Raw genomic sequence first — 26,758 nt, forward strand, 5'->3', positions numbered from 1 at the left:
ACAGTGTAAGCAGTAGTTGTTTTATTAGTCTTCTAATTGTTGCAGTGAAGTGCCAATATGACAAGCAGGGTTATTACAGAAAGTTTGCCAAGAGCCATATAATGTCGTTTAAGAATATGTACATGTTCAGTTAAAATCATACTTTAAATTAATTTACAAATTTAATATAATTAAGGTTAAAGCAGTGCAATAATTGATATCGTATGTTCTTGATACCAATTGCAGAATTGCCTATTTTATAAATTACTTCTTGTTTTGGGAAACAAGTTAGTCTTTGCCAGCATATAGAATTTTTAGAAGCTTATAGATGTTACAATACTGCATAGAGCATATAAGTCGAAACAATAACACAAAGTTATGGTGGCACATAGGTATTTGTACACAGGAAGAACACTTGTAATTGTGAACCAATCAAACGGAAAGGTTGCCATGTTGAGAGCATTTCAGCAACAGTGTTTCTAAATATATCAGTGCCATTCGTGATGCCATTTGTTAGTCCCAGGTTACAGTGCCCTCACCAGCAGGTTAACTGAGCTAGATATTCATGCTCACCTTTATAGAGCACACAATGCCCCACTTGTTCAAATAGTAATAGCCTAAACTTGTGAACCATGCATTAAGCCAGATTAAGATACATTTGTATGTGTTCAAGTAACGTATAATAGAGAAATGGTTGTTCGCATCCTGCTGTAAGCGAAGGACATTAGATGCCATCCAATCAAATATTATCCACAAAGGTTGTTCAGTTGTGCTTCATTTTTCAATCTGATCACAGACCAACAGTTCATTTGAATAATTTGTATGTGTACACAACTTTGGCATTTAAATTTCAACAAAATAAATCAGAGTGCTTAAAGGGAAAATTCTTGAAAAACAAAAAACTTTAGAGAAACATTTGAAACATCTATACATTTGACAGTTGTTCACATGTGCATAGACCAGATTAGTTTGATCAATCTGAATTGGTTTACCCATGTAAGACATGACAAAACTTCATCTACGCGAGACACATCTGAATTATACTTAAAGTAGTCCAGTTTGCAGACAATAGCATCATTTTGTAAATTAAAAACACTTATTTGTAGTCTGAGCAAAAAATACATCTATTCTAACTCGTTTATTTTTTAAATATATTCATAATATTACTCTGCTGTATGCTACAAATTACATTTAAAGATTCCTTTACATGAAAGAGAAGGTTTAAAATGTTGAAATGTAAAATAATGTTTTACTCAATTCAGTTCACATTTAAGCTTCACAGTTCTACTGTAAAGTCAACATAAAGCCATTTGCGTTGACCAAAACCTTGTTTCAGAAGTGTACAAAGGTATGATTTTGCAATTTCATGTTAACTTTTAGGCTTATTAATATGAATATTAAGACCCTATCTCACATCATTCAGGATTCATATTAACATAATTGCATTATTAATTGTGTTTTGATATTTACATACTGTAATCTGTGTGTTTGAGTAAATATAATGGATGTGGGATACAATGACACACCCTGGATTAACACTGAAAAAAATAATACTACGAAAAATAAACACCCTTTTCTTTTAAAATGCATAAGGGTATCATCTTTCATGTTTTAAGAGCCTAAACTGAATTCAAACCTTTATAAAACAGGACAAACATGCACATTCTGTGTTTTCCTTCTCACCAAGTTCATAAATACAACTAAATACAGGTTTACCAAAAGGTATGATATAGTGCAATTTCAGTAAAGCATGCAAGGATATTCTCCACGGCCCTACAACTGGTTACAGAGTGCTATGAGAGGAAAGGCGTCACAGTGTAAATACTTAATGTACACAGATCGGCAGGCCTTGAAATACAGCTTTCATAAAATACATTTAAAGCATTATTTTGCTAATGGCATGTGTCTGCTGGCAAATCATTAACAATATTGCATGAATGATGTGTTAGGATTGCGTTGCATAAATTGGAAACCTGCATATTAATGGAAGCAGCAGGCCGGCTTTGGACAAGAGTTTTGCACGCTACACATTTGTGGACAGAATCTTAGCTACTTTGTCTAATAATCTGCATGTTTGTTAGATTGTAAATTCCAGTTTTTCACTTTTGACATCAGTGCTGCAATGTGTGCTCGAAAGTTAGTTTCAGTGGTTGAATCTCACATGAGAGGCAGATAAGTGGTATTGAAATATTTTTCTGTTAGTTAACAGCAAACAGCATGAATTTACCACTATGGGATAAGTTAAGGGATGACGACAGACAGTAGTTTACACATATATGGAATTTGCCACTATATTAAGAATTTTGTGTTTGTGTGAATTTAGTTGCCTTCAGTAAGCAATTGTTAGTGTGTTAGGTGTTTTTTTTCCACCAGTGAACCAACTCTTGATCTCACTCAAAGACCAGACTTGTAACAGTTGTAGACTAAATAATGCGCTTTACTATTACATTCTGAAAGTGTACCAAGAAAATCAGTTTACTCTCAGATTATGTCTTTGACAGAGTGCTGGAAGTGGAACTGTTGGTGCAGTTAAAGGTCATGAAACCAGGGAGAGTGACCTTGCCATGAGCGTAAATATCATGGTCAGACCCCTTGTTCATCCTCTTTACCAGGTTCTTCTCGTAGAGTAAAGGGTGGTAGGCACCTAGGGTGCAGGCTGCATCATTGAAGCGCTGGTAGTAGTGGCACAGCTCGGTTTTCCGTCGCGAAGGCAGGAACTCGTACACATGTACCACTTCACACAGGGACATCATTAAAACTGTGCCTACAAAGATAGAAGGATGAAATTTTTTTTGTTCGTTTTTTTGACCATTTGTGGTAAAATATTTCTGGTTTGTTTTTTTCTAACAGTATAACTTACCCAACAGGCCTGAAGAGGGTGGGTTTTTTTGTATCGTCTCCACCATATTGTCTTGTATTCGCTGCCACAGCTGCCATTCCATTCGTGGGTGCAGAATATAAAATGGCTGTTGAGGATGTAAGCGTCGATATCGCTGATACTGTTTAAATATAGGGTAATCTGTCTTGTTGAACCACTGAAAGGATAAATAATATGAGAAATGCATAAATTTATAAAATCTGGAATGTTTTCAAAACCTCAGTAATTGTGTATAATTAATTGTTTTTTGAATTTTTTTTGTGCTTTCACATTTCACAATTTCAAATTCAACATGACACGGGTAAAGGAATTAAATTGTAGTATATTACAATTAGGGTTATCATTTTCAACTAAAACCATTGAAAATATTTTCGTTACTTGAAGTACTATAAATGTTAGCTGAAATATATATATATATATATAAAAATATTCATACCTGTTAATTTTCCTTATGTTAACTGCTTTAAATTAGTTTTTTATTCTACATCAATCTACACTTCATACACCATATTGAGAAAGCAAAAACAGAATTGTCACAACTTAGTTATAAAAATACTGAAATAAGCACATTGCATAAGTATTCATACCCTTAACTAAATACCTAGAAATATTTGTTTGGGTTCAAGCCCAGACTCTGGTTGGGCCACTCAAGGACATTCACAGAGTTGTCTATAAGCCACTCTTGCTGTGTGTCTAGGTCCATTGTCCTGTTGGAAGGTAAACCTTCTGTCAGTCTGAGGTTCTGGATGCTCTAGACTTCTCTATATTTTGGTGCATTGAGCTTTTTTTCTACTCTGACGAGTCCCTCAGTCCCTGCCACTGAAAAACAGCCCCACAGCATGAGACTGCTACCAGCACACTTTACTTTTGCGATGGTACTCTGTATGTGATGAGCAGTGCCTGCTTTCCTTCAAACATGATGTTTGGAATTGAGGTTCATCAAACCAGATATCATCATTTCTCACAGTCTGAGGGCCCTTTAGATGCTTTTTTGCTAATTCTAAGTGCGTTTTCATGCATCTACACTGAAGAGAGGATTGAGTCTTGCCACACCACCATAAAGCCCAGATTGGAGTGTTGTAGTGATGTTTGTCCTTCTGTAGATTTCTCCAAATATGATCATGGAGCTCAACTAGTGTGACCATCAGGTTCATCATCACCACTCTAACCAAAGCCCTTCTCCGTCAGTTGCTCAGTTTGGCCAGGAGGACAGCTCTAAGAAGAATCCTTGTTGTTTCAAACATCTTCCATTAAGGGTAACAGAGACTACATGCTTCTGTGAACCTTCAATGCAGCAGAATTTTTTTCTGAACTCTTCCCCAGATGCGTGGCTTGACGCAAACCTGTTTCTGAGCTCTACAGACTCTCTACAGACTCAGCTGTTGGACCTTTTAAGACGTGTCCTTTCCAAATCATACCCATTCAATTGAATTTGCCACAGGTTACCTTCACTCAAAGTCTAGTAACACCTACAAGCAATATGAATGCTGCTGAGCTAAATTCCAACTGTCCCAGAAAAGGGTATGAGTACTTATGCAATGGAATCATTTAAGTTTTTTATTTTTAAAAAAATTTGCAAAGGATGTTAAAAACCTTTTTTTTTTTTTTCTTTACAATTATAGTGTATGGAGTGTAGACTGATGTGGAGAAAAGTAATTTAAAGCAGTTTAACACAAGGCAGCAACATAAAACGTGAAAAAAAATTAAGGGGTATGATATACTTTTGCAAGGCACTGTATAATAATAAATATATATATATAAATAAAAATAACACGCATGCAATTTAATACCATTTTAGCCAACATTTTAACAGTATTTTAGAGTATATTATAGTGTGTATTTTATAATTTTACATTTTAATTCTAATTTAATTCAGAGTCAACATTAAACATTTTTATAAAATTTTATAAATTATAGGCATTTATTATTTTTTTAAATATCTTTTTATGAAAAATACTGTTTCCAAGTGATTTTGTCATTTTTATTTTGTCCAGCTACAACATTTGTACCTTGTAACTAAATGACTGTGTACTGGAATGAGATACTTGGTAAAAACAAGCAAGACACACAAAAAAAAGCTTTGCATCTCTCCGTCGAGGAATCGGGCCGCGGATTCTTTAGCTAAACGGCCCTAAACCGTTTCCCATTCATTCTCAATGGTATTTGATTTACTATATGGGTTTTGTTTACTATAGTTTAGTGTAGGTTGATTTGTTTGCATGCCAAATTATGAATGAACATAACTGTAATTTACGTGTCTATGTATTGTTTGTCGTCATTAACACGTCCTGTGTTGATTACAAGCTACATTATGAATGAGCGTAACCATTATTTTCATTTTTGTAATGAAATTACATGTTCAAATATGTTTTCCAACCATGGTTTTCATTATAGTAACCATAATTTAGCAATGGTATATTAGTAGTAGAATCACAACAATAAATTTATGGTTGTTGTTACTGTATTGAGCATTATATTTGCAGTACAGCCATGAAATTGTAAATAAAATAAATTAATAAAAGTAAAAAAATACCAGCCCGCCAAGAACAGCAGGATTACTAGAGTTTTACTATATAGTGCGTGTATTTATTTGTGTGTGTAACTATTGCTTTTTGTAATATTTCTATTATGATGTTCTTGTAGAGACCACTGTTTCTACACTGCTTGTGCCCTTACTGTCATCTTTTCCTGGTACCCATGCAGATCCTCACTCAGATAGTGAGGTAGTCTTAAAAGGTCTTAATTTACCCTTATACAAATTAATGGCTTAAAGTTTTAAATCGGAGCAGAAGGTCTTAAATTCATAAAATTGTCATTAAATGTTGGATGCAAAGCAAAAAGTGAATGAATCTCTTCCTCTGTATTCTGTCTTGTTTTCCAAAACAAATAAACATCTTTCTATCAAGATGTTTATTTCAGATGCAAATGTACATGAAGTCTTGAAAAATGTAATAAAATTAAATGAGTTTAATCTTAAAACAATAACAACTATCTGTCAATGAGTTATCAAAACTTCCTTTTAAATTAAGGTCACTTTTTGCCAAATGGCAGATATTAGTTCTTGTTTCAATCACAAAATCACTTCAAACAAGACTTTGTATTTCATGTCATTTTGTATCGCCAGTAAATGTATCTTTATTTATTTTGTCTTAATTGTTATACTAAAGCTATGACTAAGCCTTTGTGTTGAAACTTGCTAATTAAGCATGGAAGTTTGTGAATATGCCAAATTCTAGAAAGGGGAAAAGTGAGTTGTTACCTCCCGTAGATCAGAGGAATAAGGGCCCGGATCCCAGCTCACTAAAATCCCAGCACTGTACAAAGAACTGGAGAGGAAATGGTGATCTTCAGATGCCATTACCTATGCAATAAAGAGACATTGTTTTTTAGGAGCTTGTTACTGCATGTTATTTTAAGTTTTCACTGGTTATCAAAGAAACTACCTGGGAATTGATCAGACGCACTGTTGTTTTAGAGCCTACATCTTTCTCAAAGCCTGTTGTTGGTGCAGCATTGAACCTTATCACTGCATCATGCGCATCTAGAATTCAGGAGGTTTTCTTTAGTAATAATCAGAAATTATTGATGGTAGTGAAAATAATCATTAAATCAACAAAGTTGTTTTTTTTGTGGAAATGAAAGTCAAAATGCTTTATTACATAACTGTATTGTAATGCCTGGTGACGTAAATACTTAAAATATCTAATCTCTTTTTTTAAGTTAACAAGTTTTTTTATTATAAAACAATAAAAGATTATTCAGGACAAATAAATATTTCTGGAATCAATGCTTCACATTATGTATAATATTTAACTTTTTTTTCCCCTCAGAGGGACATTACATTTCAGGTCAAAGACGTTAAATTTAGGCATTACCTATTTCCTTTCCTAATCCAGAGTTTTTGAGAGAACCTGCAGACGACACTACTGCGCAGGTCTTGAACGGGCCGATATCAGCAGTTATTTGGCGAGGAGGTAACTGAGATGCCCAAGGAAACTCAGAAAATGGCTCCATATCTGGTGTTAAAGTTGCAATCAGAACCATCTTCTTGATTTGACAAAGAAGTTCAGGGCCACTGAGTTTAGAACGACGTGCTGCACTCTCAGGTCCAGGGTAACGAACTCCATATTTGTTCATTGCCTAAAACAAAAAAGATTATGGTTGATAGACCGATAGATAACATCATATTTGTTGCAAGTAACACTTAGTATTAGGTAGAGTTCTGGAATTTTTACAAATGCAGTAGAGTTTTGTATTTTTATATATGCAATAGAGTTTCATTCTCAGAGGATTATGTAAAATGTTACATTTAACATAATCCTCTGAGGATGAAGCTCTGCTGTATATGTAAAATACAAAACGCCACCTAATACTAACTGAAGAGACTTCATGCCTTGCTGATCAGCAGTTGCAGTCCTTGCCGTTTGTTAGTGTTTTTATATAGTAAAAGCTTTTAGATGTCTTTGAGTTTCCCCTCACCTGATAGTTCTGCACCACCTTCCTCAACCTTTTTCCCAGCATGCTACTTGACATCTCTTCATTCCAGACCTCTCCGAGTGCTCCATTAGGCCCAAAAACAACTGCATCCCCACTTGCGGCACCCACATCTCCTCTCCGACGGCCTCCAAAAATAGTCTCTAAAGCACGTCTCAGTGGATGCGCTAGAAGCCAGTAAAATAGCCCATGCTCTCTTCGTTTGCCCCTGAGGTTGCGGTCCTTAGTACCACTCTCCATTGAGTAGTTAGAAGACGACAGGATGGGAATAGGCTTTTGGGGATCTCCAGGAATAACACCTGGGAGCTTTTGAGGGTCAGTATACATGGGTTTCGACCCTCCTGTTCCCCGCAATACCTTCAATAGATCAATGTCACTTTTAGTAAAGATGCGGTTTACATTTGACTGTATAGAGCAGGGGTAGGCAACGTTGGTCCTGGAGTGCCGCTGTCCTGTAGAGTTTAGCTCCAACCCTAATCAAACACACCTGAACAAGCTAATCAAGGTCTTGTCTATATTATATATTGTGTTTTTTTAGTTTTTTTTTTGCTGCTTTGTACATTGGTTATTGGCTATTTCTTGTTATTTTGTTTTTATTACCTGTGTCCTGTCCTGTTACTGTCTTTCTGTTGCACTGTGGAGCTTCTGTCACTACAACAAATTCCTTGTATGTGTAAACATACTTGGCCAATAAAGCTCATTCTGATTCAGAAGTACTAGGGCTACAGGCAGGTGAAGTTTTTTTTTTTTTTAGGGTTGGAGCTAAACTCTGCAGGACATCAGCACTCTAGGACCGACGTTTCCTACCCCTGGCCTACCGTAAGACTTTTACTCCTTTTGATTGATAAACACGGTGTTCATATGCTTCAATTATCTTGATGAACAAACATGTAAGAATCTAACTTTTGTTGGTCACAGAGCTTATTTTCTGTTGTACACTCTTAAAAATAAAAGGTTTTAAAAGGTTTTCACAGCGATGGCATAGCAGGGATAAGCAATGTCAGTCCTGGAGTGCAGATGTCCTAAATGTTTAGCTCCAACCTTAAAGAAACCTCACCTGCCTGTAGCCCTAGTAATTCTGAAGACCTTGATTAGCTTGTTCAGGTGTGTTTGATTAGGGTTGGAGCTAAACTCTGCAGGACAGTGGCACTCCAGGACCTACATTGCTTATCCCTGCGGTAGGCAATAAACAAATTGCGAAGGTTGAGCTTGTCTTAACCACAGACCTTATTTCAGGCATTCAACCAAAAACCTTTTAAAAAAAAAAAACCTGGAGACAATGGAATAGGATGTGCTGAAAACCTAATTTCCAGGCTTTAGAACTCATTACTGCTTCACTCTATTGCAGCGGTTCTCAATTCCAGTCCTTGCATACCCCCACTCTGCAAATTTTGTATGTTTCTCTTATCGCTTCAGACGTTGTTCTATTTGACTGTAAGTGCCCTGCGAAGTGGACATCACAGCATATTCCGCCATGATTCCAATTCGAAGTGAACATATATGTTCCATTCAAAGGGCAATGAAGTGTGTGAGACGTGAATTGAAATTTTTTTTATTTACAGAGGTATATTATGCCACTTCACGCATCTCTAAGTTTCATCTGTATGTGAAGAAGCTGCAGGCTGTGGCGCAGCGCAAGTTGTAAAGTGTAAACTGTTAAAATTCAACAGATTTCCCCTGCTCAGGGAATAGGGAGCAATGGACACTGTGAAGGGACCATCTCAATCGGAACACAGTTCATGCACGGAGCTCACTTCTAACAAGCTGATGATCTGAATCAGGTGTGTTAACAATGAGAGACATGCAAAATATTCAGAGAGGGGGTACGCGAGGACTGGAATTGAGAACCGCTGCTCCTAATGTTCAGATTCAGTGGAGTAGAAGACTGTGTGAGGAAAGGAATCCCCTTGACGTACCTTAACAATTGTATGTGTTCTTGGCTGAGCTCGAGTTCTCGCCTTCACCCCGAAAATGGCATCTGTGACAGGTATGCTGTTTTCAGCACAAAAGGTGTACAGGAGTGCCATAGTCATACAGAACAGTGCCATGCACAGGGCCCCTCGACGGGCCCGGCGCCTCATCCGCCAAAGTAGGCTAACACGATCCATGGCAGCCCCTGGGATCTGGATAATGAATCACAGACAATATTAGCAAATTAAAGAATGTCCTCTGCAAAAGGAGTTGGCAGATACATAGAAGCATATGCATGGATTCAGCTGAATGGAAGACAGTAGAAAATAGTTTGAGTAGTTTGTCAAATATTTACTTTGAAGTCCTGGTCAGCTCAGGTTAGTAATTAAATTAGTGTGAAGGAAAAGGCATGTTCAATAAACTAGAGAATTTCTGATTGTAGTGGATTATATTGTAGGCTCTGAAGGAGTGGATGGCAGATCTACAATGGCCTTTATAATAATAATAATAATAATAATAATAATAATTATAATATTTCTTGAATAATTATTAATCAAAGTTAAATTTTTTGCATGTTAGAGTTGATTATGGCTTTAGTCTGCCTTTCTACTCTCCAAGAAGCTGCTCTCATTGTGTGTGTAACTATGCCCGATAAGGTTTAGGGCTGAGGCAACCTTGAACTAAGATAAGTGTTTCTCTGCGTATGTGTGTTAGGATCTATCTGTACAGGGAGAAGCGCAGACAGTCCCAGGACAAATGTTCCGCTGCCGTTGCCCAGCGTATCAGATATACGTCTTTGGAGAGACGTATTGCGTCGGACCTCTGATCACTTGTCACTATAATAGTCATCAGAAGATATGCTTCAAGCTTGCGTCAAAATGTGGAAATTGTCTAAGTTTATCTAGGTTTTAGAACCAATCAGAATTTTGATGACTTATGCATTGATGCAATTAGCAACCTCTGTTAGGGTATAATTGCTGTTGTTTTGAATTGTAAAGCAGGTCGGCCTACAAACTCCATCGCGAGTGTTGAAGCTGACTTCTGCAGAAGAAACTGCAAACTATTTATTCAGTAAATTTCTTTAATCGCAATCTGACTCCTGGTCTTTTTTCATCATACCTGGTCCATGGGTTTTAACTGTTATTCCCCAACAGCTCCTTTTGATTTTATAATATGTTCAACTGTTGGGTTAAATATGTAAAATGCTGTAGCAAGTAACTTCGGTTGCCCTACATTTAAGCTTACTGAGTTCAGTAATGCAGTTCAGCTTGAAATCTCTACATTCTTTTGCAGCCAAGACCTTAAGGGGAGCAGACAAATTAGTTTAATAAATGGTGGTAGTTCCATTGGGGTTGGCCTAAAAAAAAAAAAACAAACATTTAAAGTAATACTTTTACACAGAATGTTATCATTTGAGTAATTATTTCCTGAATGAAGGGAATATTTAAAAAGTAGTTACACAGAACCCTTTTTATGACAGTAACCAAACCTTATATATAAACGTGTGAATAGGGCTTATCAATAAATACCTGGGATATTCAGCTCAAAATGGTAGTCCACGGCATTCAAAGTAGGATTTAAAATGTAAGAAGTCTATGAAACCATGGCTTTCAACCTTAAAAAATGAAAACCACTACATAACTAAACAGCTTTCAGTCTTATAAGGTGTAGCTAATTAATATCACGTGACAGCATCACAGTTCTCTACATCTAGACTACTTACAACACCTCTTTTGTTTCATTTGGGAAACACTACCATTTACAATAAATGGCACAATCATTTACTTATAGCCAGTAACCATGTGTGAAAATACTTGTACATCGTTTGTTCACTTAGAAATTAAAATAAAAAAATATATTGTGACGAGTCGGCTGCCTCCCCCTTATTATCATCACCACCCCGTCCCGTATTCGCCGCCCTTCACCAGGTTCCCGACGGGAGTGGGTGTGTGAGAGAGGAGGGGCGCTGAAACAGCCAGGGCTGGCGGCGTGTGATGAGGCGCACCTGATGTGAATAGAGCCTCATCACCGCCGCCGTTTAAATGCCGAGCGCGCCTCTCCTCGGGAGACCGGTCTCTTCTCCGAGCATGCACGCTGATGTTCTCGTGGGTCCAGGAAGGGAGCGTTGAGCGGATTCCCGCACCGCCAAAGACGCGAGCTGCCGGACCCGCAGTCCGGATAGAGCTGAGCACCCGTGAGATGGCTGACGGGCCAGGGTGCCAGACCGTCGAATCCCCCGGAAGTGCCGAGGACGGACGTTGGACGAAGCCGCTCAGGAGAAGCCGCCGCCACTCGCGCCCCTGTCCCGAGAGGGGAGCGCGTGCCGCCACCGGACTCCGCCCCTTACCTGGACCCTTCCCTTCCGAACACTGCCTCCCTTCACGAACCCCGCAGCACGACGAGGGCACCAGATCCCCTGTTTATTTTGGACACTTTTAATAGTAATGATTTTATGACTTTCTTTACTGATAAAATAGATAACATCAGAAATACAATATCAAATGTAGATTCTACTGCGTCTAGTATTTCAGCTTCACTCATCGCACCCAAAGGAAAAACTGCAGTGCTTTATAACTATAGGACAGGAAGAGCTAAATAAACTTATCAGTGCATCTAAACCAACAACGTGTTTATTAGATCCTGTACCTACTAAATTACTGAAAGAGTTGTTACCCGTAGCAGAATAACCGCTTCTCAATATTATTAACTCATCGTTATGTTTAGGTTACGTCCCAAAACCATTCAAGGTGGCGGTTATTAAGCCTCTTATTAAGAAACCACAACTAGATTCAAATGAACTGGCAAATTACAGATCCATTTCAAATCTTCCGTTTACGTCAAAAATTTTAGAAAAAGTTGTGTCTACTCAATTATGCTCCTTTTTGCAAAAAAAATGATCTCTATGAAGAATTTCAATCAGGTTTCAGGCCCAATCATAGTACAGAAACTGCACTTGTTAAAATTACGAATGACTTCCTATTTGCTTCAGATCAAGGCTGCATCTCATTGCTAGTATTACTTGATCTTAGTGCTGTGTTTGACACTATAGACCATAATATGCTCATAGATCGATTACAAAACTATATTGGTATTAAAGGACAGGCTTTAAGATGGTTTAGATCCTACCTGTCCGATCGCAACCACTTTGTTCATTTAAATGGGGAGTCATCTCAATTATCACCAGTAAAGTATGGAGTACCACAAGGATCTGTCCTAGGTCCTCTGCTATTTTCAATTTACATGTTGCCCCTTGGAAATATTATTAGAAAACACGGGATAAGTTTTCATTGCTATGCTGATGATACTCAATTATATATCTCAAGACCAGATGAAACTTCTCAACTATCTAAGCTAATAGATTGTGTAAGAGATTGGATGACCAATAATTTGCTCCTACTAAATTCAGATAAAACAGAGATATTACTTATTGGACCAAAAAACAGTACACAGAATCTCGTGGATTATAACTTGCAACTAGACGGCTGCACTGTTACGTCCTCTAAAGTCAAAAATCTGGGTGTCATTTTAAACAGCAACTTGTCCTTTGAAAATCATATTTCCCATGTTACAAAAACAGCATTCTTCCATCTCAGGAACATTGCTAAGCTTCGAAGCATGCTACCTGTTTCTGATGCAGAAAAGCTAGTTCATGCATTCATGACCTCTAGACTGGACTATTGTAATGCACTGCTAGGTGGTTGTCCTGCATCTTCAATAAACAAGCTACAGATAGTCCAAAATGCAGCGGCTAGATTTCTTACCAGATCAAGAAAATATGATCATATTACTCCAATTTTACAGTCTCTGCACTGGCTACCTATTAAGTTCTGTATCATTTACAAATTATTATTTGCCTATAAGGCCCTAAATGGTTTAGCACCTGCGTACCTAGCTTGTCTTCTACCACGCTATAATCCAACCCGCTCTCTAAGGTCGCAAAACTCTGGACTTTTGGTAGTACCTAGGATAGCAAAGTCCACTAAAGGAGGTAGAGCCTTTTCACATTTGGCTCCCAAACTCTGGAATAGCCTTCCTGATAACATTCGGGGTTCAGATACACTCTCTCTGTTTAAATCTAGATTAAAGACACATCTTTTTAGCCAAGCATTCACATACTGTAATGCATCTTATAATCTTGTACTGCAGTTATATCTGATCAGATGTACATTATTATTATTCTTTAGCTTGGGCTGAACAATTTATTTTTGCTTAGATGGAACAGCAGCTACGCTAATCATGTCTCTGCTTGTCTCTCCGTTTCTAGGAGTTACAGAACTTCAGTCTGGATCCAACCATTACATGATCTGAGATGACCGAAAACCTGAGATGGAGGATCAGCACCGGGAGATGACGTATGTGTCCCTGATTATAGGCAGAGGCCAGACACCTGGATGAATGCCAGAGACAGATCCCCATTGAGGACCCTGCCACTTAGACAGCCATCGGAAAAGACCTGGAACCAGCTGAGCCCATTCAATCTGACTTGCTGCAGTTTGGAACTGAACTGCTGGTTTGTTTGGCCAGAGGAAAATTGTCCCCCTGACTGAGCCTGGTTTCTCCCAAGGTTTTTTCTCCATTCTGTCACCGATGGAGTTTTGGTTCCTTGCCGCTGTCGCCTCTGGCTTGCTTAGTCGAATTGATTGCAAAGACACTATTTAAACTTATTGACACATTATTTTCCTTTTTTGATATTGTGCAGTGCTTTGACACAATTTGCATTGTAAAAAGCGCTATATAAATAAAGGTGACTTGACACTTTTACCCCCTTTTGGACACTCTCTTTTATTGTTTAATAAAAACCTCTCCGAGGCCTGACGCCACACCCACTGTGTCTGCCGTTTGCTCCTCCCACCACAATATGTATATGTGCTTAAGAAAGAAATTTGACTTTCTGACTTTTGACTAATATATGAGAATGAGCTTTATTGCCAGGTTTGTTTACACATACAAGGAATTTGTTATAATGACAGAAGCTCCACAGTGCAACAGAAAGACAGCAACAGGACACAGATAATAAAAGAATAATATACAAAAAAGGCAATGTACAAAAAAAGCAAAAACACAATATATAATATAGACAATTATGTATGTACAGGTATGATATATGCAAATTTGAAATGTAAATAAGTATGTGTGATGAATAAATGATGTATAATAGTGTTGTGCTTGAGGGAAGAAACCGTTCTTGTGTCTGGCCGTTCTGGTGCTCCGAGCTCTGTAGCGTTGACCAGACGGTAACAGTTCAGAGGGAATGTACTGGGCTCCAGAGTGAAATATCGAACCGTGACTCCCGAACCGAGGTACGTACTGAACCGTGACATCTGTGTATATATATTAGGAGTGGCACAGTACACAGATGTCACGGTCACAGTTCAAATAAAAAAACAATTCCATCTAGATGTGAAAATACAAAATATTATTACATAAAATCTGTTTTGTTTTCATTGTGAGTGTACACAAATAAAAGCAGACCTTTATACAGTGATTATTAATAAGACAATAAGTGTTTAAAGTTGATTCTGCTGGTATAAGGAAGTAGTTGAAGTGAGCGCGCCGGAGCGCACACAAACAAAAAAAACACACACACATCAGTTCCAGCATTGCTAACTTGACAGCGCAGTTGGTACTTTATCAAAATAAAATACAGTGAGCCAAATATCAGCACGCCCGCCTCTGTGTCACCATTGGAACACGACTGAAGTACAAAGCCTATCATTTACATAACAAATAATAGTTTAGCATTCAGATACGTTACATCGCAAATATGGAAATATTATGGAATATTTGGATTTGTGACGAATGAGAGCGGTAGGATACACGAGCACAAAGCCCCGTTTTGCAGTTGAGTGCGCAAGCCTTTAAAGTATACTCCTTTGTCAGTCTATCTGAGAGACGCGTTCAGAATCAGCACATGGTCACTGTCTAGTGGGCTTTGTTTTCAAGCGCGCAACTCTAAGACTAGAAGAAGGGATACGTATGGCGCTACATGGCATCCGCTGTTCTTCTGCTGGCGGTTATCAAACAGCGTTGCATTACTGCGGGCGTCCCCTTCTGGACTGGGAGTGAATTGCCTGTATTCGTCGTAAGGCCTCATGCACCGAACCGAGATGTCCATACCATGACGGTTCGGTTATATATACATATATATATATATATATATATATATACACACACACACATACATACATACAGACATCTGTGGTGTATGCATATTCAGTATACAGTACTGTATACACAGTGGGGGAAAAAATTATTTGATTCTTATTATTTTGATTTTGTACATTTGCCCACTGACAAAGAAATTATCAGTCTATCATTTTAATGGTAGGTTTATGTGAACAGTGAAAGGCAGAATAACAACAAAAAAATCCAGAAAAACGCATTTCAAGAAAGTTATAAATTGATTTGCATTTTAATGAGTCAAATAAGTATTTGATCCCCTATCAATCAGCAAGATTTCTGGCTCCCAGGTGTCTTTTATACAGGTAAGGAGCTGAGATTAGGAGCACTCTCTTAAAGGGAGTGCTCCTAATCTCAGCATGTTAGCTGTATAAAAGACATCTGTCCACAGAAGCAATTAATCAGATTTCAAACTCTCCACCATGGCCAAGACCAAAGAGCTGTCCAAGGATGTCAGGGACAAGATTGTAGACCTACACAAGGCTGGAATGGGCTACAAGACCATCTCCAAGAAGCTTGGTGAGAAGGTGACAAAATAACTGTCAATCTCCCTCGGACTGGGGCTCCATGCAAGATCACCTCATGGAGTTTCAATGATCATGAGAACGGAGAAGAATCAGCCCAGAACTACACGGGAGGATCTTGTCAATGATCTCAAGGCAGCTGGGACCATAGTCACCAAGAAAACAATTGGTAACACACTACGCCAGGATGGACTGAAATGCTGCAGCGCCCGTAAGGTCCCCCTGCTCAAGAAAGCACATGTACAGGCCCGTCTGAAGTTTGCCAAGGATTCAGAGGAGAACTGGGTGAAAGTGTTGGGGTCAAATGAGACCAAAATCCAGCTCTTTGGCATCAACTCAACTCACCGTGTTTGGAGGAGGAGGAATGCTGCCTATGACCCCAAGAACACCATCCCGACCCCACTGTCAAACATGGAGGTGGAAACATTCTGCTTTGGGGGTGTTTTACTGCTAAGGGGACAGGACAACTGCACCACATCAAAGGGACGATGGACGTGGCCATGTACCGTCAGGGCCAGGGCATTGAAAATGGGTCGTGGATGGGTTTTCCAGCATGACAATGACCCAAAACACACGGCCAAGGCAACAAAGAAGTGGCTCAAGAAGAAGCACATTAAGGTCCTGGAGTGGCCTAGCCAGCCTCCAGACCTTAATCCTATAGAAAATCTGTGGAGGCAGCTGAAGGTTTGAGTTGCCAAACGTCAACCTCAAAACCTTAATGACTTGGAGAGGATCTGCAAAGAAAAGTGGGACAAAATCCCTCCTGAGATGTGTGCAAACCTGGTGGCCAACTACAAGAAACGTCTGACCTCTGTGATTGCCAACAAGGGTTTTGCCACCAAGTACTAGATCATGTTTTGCGAAGGGGTCAAATATTTATTTGACTCATTAAAATGCAAATCAATTTATAACTTTTTTTAAATGTATTTTTCTGGATTTTTTTGTTGTTATTCTGTCTCTCACTGTTCAAATAAATCTACCATTAAAATTATAGATTGATAATTTCTTTGTCAGTGGGCAAACGTACAAAATCAGCAGAGGATCAAATATTTTTTTTCACCACTGTATATACAGAATATGCATACAAGCAAAGTCAGAATGTCAATTTTATTTCTAAAGTGCTTTATTCAATATAGATTGTTCAGCAGCGTCACAATAGTATCAAATTATGCTGTAAAACAGCTCTAACCAATAGTGTCATTATACAGCTCAAGTCAGCTCAGTATTGATTCAGTTCAGTTGTATAACTGTAAAATTCATCAGTTGTACATACATACTGACTGTATATACAGTGTACATTTGCATATGTATGTGCAACTGCTATGACAAACTCCTGTGCTCCACTGCACTCTGAACAAGCAAAAGACATGAGAGTAGTGGTTTACATTTTTCACATCTGTGTGTAGTTTGGTGTGTATGTGGCTAATTATTTTATGTTTGTGTGTAGAGTTTTGAGAAATGGAGCCATAGTTTCAAAAACTGTGTGTAAGCATTTTCAAAAAAACTGTAGGCTAATGTTTGTCTGTCTTTTAACCCAGCTGATCCTGGTGGTCAAGCAATGAATCGTTGGGTACGTTTATAAATAACTATAGATAGAGAAACAAGATTGCAATTTCTGAAATGGTTATTCAAATATATATATACATCAGTTGAGATATGGGATAAAACATGTATATAAAAATATTTTCAATTGTAAATGTTATGGTGATTAATAATAGAATGTATTTAACACAGTTATCCCCTTCAATTTAATTTTATCATTATTATGTGAAATCTGACACTTATTGTCTTCTCACTACATCTAAAACAGTGTCAACAGAGTAGGGTTTAACCATTCATATGCTATAAAATGGATAAAAATGTATTTTAATGATAAAAGAGCTTGTTTTATCAAAAGCAACACTTAATAAAAAAAAAAAATAATAAAAAAGGAAGGGAAAGGGAAGTGGTGTGTGGCCAAGTATGGTGACCCATACTCTGAATTTGTGCTCTGAATCTAACCCGTCCAAGTATACACACAGTAGTGAACACACACCCGGAGCAGTGGGCAGCCATAATATCTCATATCAAAGGAAGGTTGTTTTTCAGTGACGCATGCATGTTTCATAAGGTTTCAAAGTTGTGTCCCCACTTTTTGTTAACACTGTCAGTCATTCATTAAAATGTGATAAAATCAGGGAATATCAGGGGCAGCTGTCTCTCTGAACCCCCTTGCCACAATCCTCCTCTGCAGAGTACATCACTGTCAGTGCTGTATAAAACTCTGGGCAGTTTTATAGTTTTAGAACATTTTAAATCCTAATGTTAATATTTCCTGGTCACAACCATGATATGTCAACACCATCTTCCAATTTCTGAGGAAATTATTTGAAATATTTAGATCCGTCAGATGAATATTTTGATAATATTACATTGATATTTCATATTTGATGTTGAATTGTTGGTCACATGAAAGTGTAATCTGTCTGCTAAACATGTTTTGAAATGTTAAAAACATCTTGAATGCTGTTAAAGATAAAGTTAAAATTATATTACTCGGTCCAAGGTAAAAAGCATTTTGTTAAAAAAAAGAGAAAAGTTGGGAGGTTGTATCAAAGCATAGCTCAATAGCTAGGATAATAAGATACATAAATGTAGTTTAAGTACAAGGTTTTATTTTTTCAATGTTGCACCCTCTTTTGTCCCACATCTCAAGAATTACTGATATATATATATATATATATATATATATATATATATATATATATATATATATATATATATATATATATATATATATATTATTTTTTTGCTTTGGTAGGCTACTATTTTCCCAAGTTAATGATACATTTTCAAAATTCTTCGTTCAAAACTCCAAACTGATAACGTGTAACAGCTAGTCATTCATCATACTTTCGTTACACATAATTTCTTTCCACATAATCGTTTCAAAACACAAGATTATCGTAACATGATCAAATCTATATCAAATAATGCAGGATGTATGTTTCAAATCACCTGTTCCTGAACAAACTATTATTACAGTAATACAGGCTACAGCTGCCACATTAAAAAATACACTCACATATGTAACTAACCATAATGAATATATGCATAATTTATAATCCATAATGATTGTGATACCATTATCTAGTGTGTTATGAAAAAAAGTTTTGTGCGTGAACAGAGTTGTTGTCCAAATGTTCTCACCATATGAGTGAATCTACTGTTGACCTTTTCAGATGAAGGGTGAGTTGAAGTAATTTGACAGTCTCTACCAGAGTAAAGATTTTGTTTACAGTATCACTTAGCATAATGCAAATTGCCTCTATTTGAGGCAACAGTTACCTGTCACCTGCCTCCCTTGTTCAGATGCATCTGAAGATTAGACAATCATGACTGTTTCACTCTATCCTCTATCTATGTTTCATGTTCTTTCATTTTCTCTCTCGGTCTCTTTCATAAACACACACACACACACACTTTGAAAACTGTGGTTTTGACCATCCAAAAATAAATTAAATTCGCTTACACGCTAAAAAAAGGCTGGGTTATTCTTTCAACCCCAATGCTGGGTTGAGGCCGCTGGGTAAAGATTAAAAATGTAAAGTCATAATTCATAGTTTGTGTCCGGGAGTATTTTGAGGTTTCATGGAAGGCGGAAACAGTGCGAAAAGAGCTGATATTGAAAAGTACGCGGACGCGGTTTTCGCGTCTTTTCCTCTTTTACTGAACGGAAGAGGTATTTTTAATATAACGCCCGTGAGTGTCTTATGTCATATTTAACGTTACATAAGATTTTACATTATCTGCACCTTTTGATGTGTTAATAGACGGTTATCAACACATTTACATGTTAATTCGTTATCTATTTTTCCTATTTTAACTGTGGGAAGTCGTGGCCTAATGGTTAGAGAGTCAGACTTGTAATCCGAAGGTTGCGGGTTCGAGTCTCCGGCCGGCAGGGATTATAGGTGGGGGGAGTGAATGTCCAGCGCTCTCTCCACCCTCAATACCACGACTGAGGTGAGACCCTTGAGCAAGGCACCGAACCCCCAACTGCTCCCCGGGCGCTGCAGCATAAATGGCTGCCCACTGCTCCGGGTGTGTGTTCATGGTGTGTGTGTGTTCGCTGCTGTGTGTGTGTGTGTGTGCATGTTGGATGGGTTAAATGCAGAGCACGAATTCCGAGTATGGGTCACCATACTTGGCTGAATGTCACTTCACTTCACTAAAGGAAACGGCGTTATGTAATAAAGACTAGCTTAATTATTTTGAGGCTGATGAAGTGATAGGCTAATTGTTAAAAGTAATGTTTTGCATGTAATATTTCAGACTTGTTGAGCACACAGAAGCCTGCATGTGTGAGGAGGCAATATTCTCAGCTTCTTCAGAAGAGAGGGAAAGACGGTTTAAGGCAAGTAAACTTCATAATCCCATGTTATCATTTTTTTTTTTTTTTTTTTACTAAGAGTAAAATAATATTTGTTTGTTTGTTTGTTTGTAGATGTTGAAACCCAGACACAGGAGAGCATCATTCTTTTGTGATTTGGTGTAAATTATTTTTAGAAAATAAATTTTTCTGTTGTCTCCTGCCTGTTTACGTCACATTTTGATGCAACAACAGTGTGATTACGTGTTCATATTTTATGTAAACATTGATGTCTGTGTTTTTCCTTGCAGAACTCAAACCAACTTTGGAGTGGTCTGATTTGGAGAGTCATCATTCTTGGTCTTCCTTTCTTAAAGGAATAGTTCACACAAAAAATAATTCACTTGCCCTCGTGTTATTCCAAGCCTATAAGACTTTTGTCTGTCGTTAGAACACAAATAAATATATTTTTAATTTTTTTCTCATAATTTTTTGTCAATCCATTGAGAGTCTAGATAATCTGTATTTTCAAGCTTCATAAATAGTTATTGTTGAAGTAATCCATTCCAATATTTATATATGAATAAATCTTAAATTATATGATAGCAAACATGTCTGTTCAGAAGAAAATATTGGTCTCCCAGACTTGCAATGGAGGACAAAAATTAAGAGAATATCAAATATATTTATGTGTGTTCCAAAAATTAGCAGAGTTTGTATGGGTCTGAAACAACATGGGGGAGAGTAAATTAAAATCATTTTCATTTTTTGGTGAACTAACCCTTTAAAGAGCAGCCCTCCACGTACATGGAAATTTGTGAGGTATGTGAATGTCATGTCTGTTTTAATGTTTCAGTAAAGAAGTAGCTTTCTGAAAGCAATATTTATTTAAACAATATTGCATGCCCTCACACTAGTGCTGCCATTATAGCATGTGGTAGACGGAGAAATTAAACACCCACACAAAGTGCATGAAATTATAAAAGACTATTTACCTATCCTTACTGATGTGGATGCACCTCTATCTGAAAATGGATAGTTTAATTAAATGTTTTCTTTTTTCAAATGTTTTTCTCTTTTTAGGCCACTGATGAACAGGTGGTGACTGGGATGAATGCTGGTCAAAGAGGAGTATGACATTTCCCCCAAACTGATGCAACAGTGGTTTTAAAGGAGGACGCTGCCCTGGATGCTGTTAAAGATGTCACATGCTCTGCTGATGGGGCTTCTTCATGACTTCAGTACAAGCAGCTGGTACCCCTAAACCAGTTCAGATTCCCCAATCTGAGGCGCTTCCCCTGATGGGGATCGCCTTTTGGTATGTTTGGGCTGAGTCTCCAGAGGTCGGTGGCCTCTATCGTATCTTCAAAGCAGTGGGGATTTCTTTAAGACTGCAAGGGAAGCTCGGCTTCCCCTATAATGTCAAAAAATTAATGGTCAAACATGTACTATTGTGTTAACATTTTATTGATTAAAAAACGTTCATCTCAGAGACGAGTTCGTTCAGAATCAGCTACATATAGCAGGTGACTCGATTTCCTTCTCATATATTCCCGTAGGATCAGTGTATTTCTCTGTTGAAGCCCAGCGTCCATTGACTTCAATGGGGCTGCTTTGAACAGTTTTTTTCTGTTGAAGCCCAGCGTCCATTGACTTCAATGGGGCTGCTTTGAACAGTTTTTTTCAGTGCTTCAAAACTAGACGCTCATTGGATAAATGCTGCGATTATGTCCCGCCCCCGGACGCTCAGCGTCTCTGGGGGTGAATGGAGGAGTGGGCGGGGCCGGACTCCGGGCTTCTGCGTGATGATTGGAGGGTTTGTCGAAAGACTGCATCTCCTTTTGATTGACAGCGATTGTGTCCTATAAGAAGTCGCTGATGCTGAAGCTATTCGAGCCAGTGTTGCCAACTTAGCGACTTTTCAGACCACCCTAGTGACCTTTTTCCCCAAAAGTGACTAGCGACAAATCTAGCGACTTCTTTGACCAACCTTAGCGAGTCTCTGTGATCGCTGGTACTGCCGCTATGGCGCGAGATCAGCGCGCACGCACCTCTTTCTCTGTTCAGTGAGCGGCTGAGAGGAGCAGCGCGTTCAGTTCAAATAGATATTATGTTGCTTCTCTAATTTTACATGCAAATATAGCCGAAATCACAGCACAGGAATTGTCTTGTCTTATCTTGTGTGTATTATTTGATTTAATCAGATGACGGCTCGATTATAAATTAGGATTTTTGTGCAGACTAACTTCTTGGGAGGGAGAGCTGGTTATGTATTCTTAAAGGGCTGCGTTTCAGTCACTATTTCATATTTATCCCGTTGACTGACAACATAAACAGTAAAATATATAAAGGAAAACAGTTTTGTTGTTTTGGCTGCATTAAAATACAGTATGAGCACAGAGAGACAAACCTGTAAAAGGTAATATGACGCGATGACGTAATGAATATGCTAATTAGCGCATGACGTCATCTGGCGACATTTAGCGACTTTTCAAACTGGCTTTAGCTACTTTCCATCGAAAGAAGTTGGCAACATTGATTCGAGCTCAGTCCCATAGTGGACTTTGCAAGTGTAGTCAAAAGACAAACTGCTGCAACCTATTTCTTGATATTTGCTTGGCGAAATTGCTGGCCAATTTTCATTATACATTTCACACAATTATACACCACATTCCTTGTTTCAGTTTAACCTAATTCCCACATTTCCTCTGTCGAGTTTGTTTTTTTAGATCGTTTGTTCATTCATTCATTCATACAGTAGGCCAGGCGGTGAACTAGCCAGCTAGCAAACTGCACACGATGGCAGAATTTACGTATAAATAAATGGACAATTTTTATGATGTAGGCCGAAAATGAGCTTCCCCTCTTTGAAAGACCAGCAGCCGCCACTGCTTCAAAGGTGGTGGCTGATGCTGCAGAACCTCCTGTGGTAGTGACGCTCGCTGCTGTGTTTTCCAAGGCAATGGCGCCCGCTGCAGTTTCTCCAAAGGTGGCAGCTGATGCTGCAGAACCTCCTGAAGCGGCGTACTCTCTTCAGTTCCTTGCATGGTGGTGGCGCCCAGTAATGCACTCTCAGCCTGACATGTCACGGTTGACGGTACCATTGCTAAACTCTCTGCATGTGTTGAAACTTCTGATGGTATTGCTGTAGAAGGTGTCAGTGGTATCCACTTATGAGTCCTCGTCCTGTTCCGTCACGGCTATGGAGGCTGTCTATGAACTTCCTGATTGTTCTGTCACAGCCACAGAGGCCGCTTTTGAACCTTTGCCCTGCTCCAAACCGGCCGAGGCGGCCATCTCTGAACTATCACTCTGATCTGAACTAGCCAAGGTAAATGATCGTGAACTGCCTGTCTGTCTAGTCTCTACTAATGTGTCTGAGTTCAAACTGTCTATCTTGCCTGTCACTGCCATGGAAACTTTAAATGAATTTTCTGTATGCCCTGTTAACTCTGTCATTACCAAAGATACCCCTAGTGAACAGTCTATCCAGTTTCATTCAATGAGCTTGATTCTGAGCTATCTATCTGTCCAGTTTCAACTTAGGAGTCTGAATTGTCTATCTGTTTAATGTCACTTACTGAAAGGTCTGTCCGGTTTCAGTCAATGCCCCCAGTTTTGATCTGTTTGCCGGACCACTACCCCCAAGTGTGTTTAATTCAGAATTATCTGTATGTCCTGTTCCAGTCCGTGAGTATAATATTGAACTCTGTCTCTCCAACCACTCTCAAGGAGACCAATAACGAGTTTGTTGTCCTGTCTGTCACAACCCAAAAACCCACCTGTAAACCCTTGAACCCGCCTGTCATGATCCCCGAAACTACAAACGCACTCCATGTCTGTGGTGTTCCTGTTTGCCATTTCATGAACCTTGCTTGTTTTGTGACCTTGCCTTTGAATAAAGCTTGCAAATGGATCTGCACGTCTCACGTCTTGTTTGCCTCGTAACAGAAGAAATGTTTATTTTCTGTGAAACTTACAATGTATCACGAAAAGCGCTATACAAATAAATGTGACTTGAATTGCAAACAATTATTAATTTATTTATTGTGGCACTATATAGGCCTACATTCATTGCAAATTATGAAAATTAAAATATTTTTTTTAGTACTTTAGTTTGTATGTGTTTTTTGGGTGGGGGAGTGGGGTTGAGTATGGCCACTTCTTTTTTTCTACTTTAAGCATTGATTGCGTATCATATGCACGCCAAAGTCAATTTCTGCATATAAATCACACACCAAATAGAAACAGAAAATCGTGGTAGTGATATGCATTTTCATGAGACTGGGCTCATTTGTTCGTTTTTTTAAATGCCATATCTGTCACACCTTTTTAGTAGCGCCCAATTATTTGTTGTAGCAAAAATGTAACAATTTTTAACAGTTTATGTAATGACTTGTGTTTGATATTTGTCTTTATTTACTTTGATTTATGGAGTAATGTGGATTCCTTAACCTGATTAAAAGGATTTGTTAAAATAACAACATTTTTACATCTGCAAATGCATATACAATATTTGTAACTTAACTAAGTAGTTAATAATAAAATAAAGAGACAGTTATTTAACAATGTTAAGGAGTGCTAACGTTTGTACAGTCTTTTGTACCGGCCCTTTGATGGCAGCCATAATGTTGAAGTGGCCCTCAGTGAAAATGAGTTTGTTAGATTTGGTTTGTGTTCGTATAAGTATAGTGTCCTTAATCAAATAAATAATAACTGGACAACATACAGGCAAAGCTATAAACAAACAGTCTATAAATAATAGCAACGTAAATTTGCCTATCAAACAATATGGCCTTTATAAGTTTGGATGGGACGTGAGAGTGTTCATATAAAAAAAAAAAAAAAACTATGAATAGGCCTTATTTATGCAACCGCATTCTGTTTTACATAACACGCAGAGTAAATATAAAAGGAGGGGAAATGTGGGTGTAGGTTAATTCATTTTTAACGCATGCACCAATAGATCAACTAAAGATCAAACAGCACCAATATTATTTTAGATAACGAATCCCAAAAACGTATAAATGCATTGATAAATGATGCTGCATGGATGAGATAAATATAAAATTCATGCCTACCTTGTATCCCATATTTTTCTTTCGCTTTATTCTTGGTTAGTTCAATCTGTTTCCTTCAGTGCCCGGTCATGGCATTTTAGATATTTATGCATAACGTTACAAATAAGCTATATTGTATACTAAAAAGCTATATTGTATAATCCCTTAGTATAATAACCTCAAATCCCCTTTCGAAGAGATGAACTACGACTTGACATCTATATACAGATGATCATATCGATATATAGCGATGATGCATGCTGATAAACGCCATGTTTATATACTGCATAGCAATATGGACAGACAGAACTGATGCATTGATTGTTGCGTCGTCTCTGGCGGAAGAAGGTTGCCTGTGCGTTTGTATCGGATGCGTCTGCAACGGATTCTGCAGCTCAGTTTTTGCCTCTATCGCTGATGTTGTTTGAGCTTCTGACTTCAACCCGGCAAAAATGTGCACATAGCATTTTGTGGCTAAATTAATTTATTAAATGCAGGAAAAAAAAAAATTAACGCGCTTAGTGCCTTTAACGTGAAATTGCCCTTTCTCCGTGTACATTCCGTGCGGTTAGACACAATGTAGCATTATTAATGGTTTAGTTAAAATACTGCAGTAAATATAAGCCTACATGTTGTCGTGATTTGATTACATATATGATTACAAATCGTGCAGTACCATGAAATCATCTTTCATTTGCAATGTTGTTCTGACTCGTGCGTATAGGTTCCATAGTGTAGCGGTTATCACGTCTGCTTTACACGCAGAAGGTCCTGGGTTCGAGCCCCAGTGGAACCATGATTTTTAAACAATAAGTATTGATACTACTATTTATTTATTTTTTGATGTTATAGAACGCAGATATAGCTTTACTTCCAGAATAGTTTCTTTATTCGACTATTCAGCATTCCGTGATGGTGTTAGAGCCATTAATGTCTGTATTTCGGTTATTTTAACTATTAAAAAAAAAAACTAAAAAAACATAAGGTTTCATGTTGCAAAGTAGTCGCTGCTGACTCAATGATTTGCAAGTCTTACACAGTCACATGAAATAGATTACTTTCGTGTGGGAAAATACTGTAAGGTGTTTCCAGTGTTTTCTAACTGATTAGCATATGTTACTCTTAAATAAAGTTATTATAATATTTTTAGGATCTAATATTGAGATCCAATGATTGGTATGAAATACGATACTCTTGGATTTTCTGCTGATTTCTGGTAACGTAAAAGTTGTGTATGCAGCTGATAGTTGGTTGAAAACTAAATATTTTGTCAAATTAAACCTTTCAGTTGATGTCATGCCCATTCAAAGTGAGGGGGCACGTACCCCCTCAGATTTTTACAAGTAGGCCTCGCTACAGTCCACAAGATCCAGGGGGCGTG

At 38.0% G+C, this 26,758-nt stretch overlaps 1 protein-coding gene across 1 annotated transcript; it reads right to left on the reverse strand.

The window, feature by feature from the left end:
• Window positions 1–25,714, reverse strand: LOC306855913 (beta-galactoside alpha-2,6-sialyltransferase 1-like). Its single transcript, XM_079394865.1, has 8 exons — window positions 25,399–25,714; window positions 9,268–9,474; window positions 7,337–7,708; window positions 6,733–6,997; window positions 6,301–6,398; window positions 6,117–6,218; window positions 2,840–3,014; window positions 1–2,743 (listed from the first exon to the last, which is right to left on the reverse strand). The coding sequence occupies exons 1-8, from the start codon at window positions 25,408–25,410 to the stop codon at window positions 2,466–2,468; spliced, it is 1,509 nt and encodes a 502-aa protein (XP_079250991.1). The 5' UTR covers window positions 25,411–25,714; the 3' UTR covers window positions 1–2,465.
• Between the last annotated feature and the right edge of the window lie 1,044 nt (window positions 25,715–26,758).

The sequence above is a fragment of the Barbus barbus genome (genome assembly GCF_936440315.1).
Source record: "Barbus barbus genome assembly, chromosome: 36".
In the NCBI taxonomy this organism is placed as follows: Eukaryota; Metazoa; Chordata; class Actinopteri; order Cypriniformes; family Cyprinidae; genus Barbus; species Barbus barbus.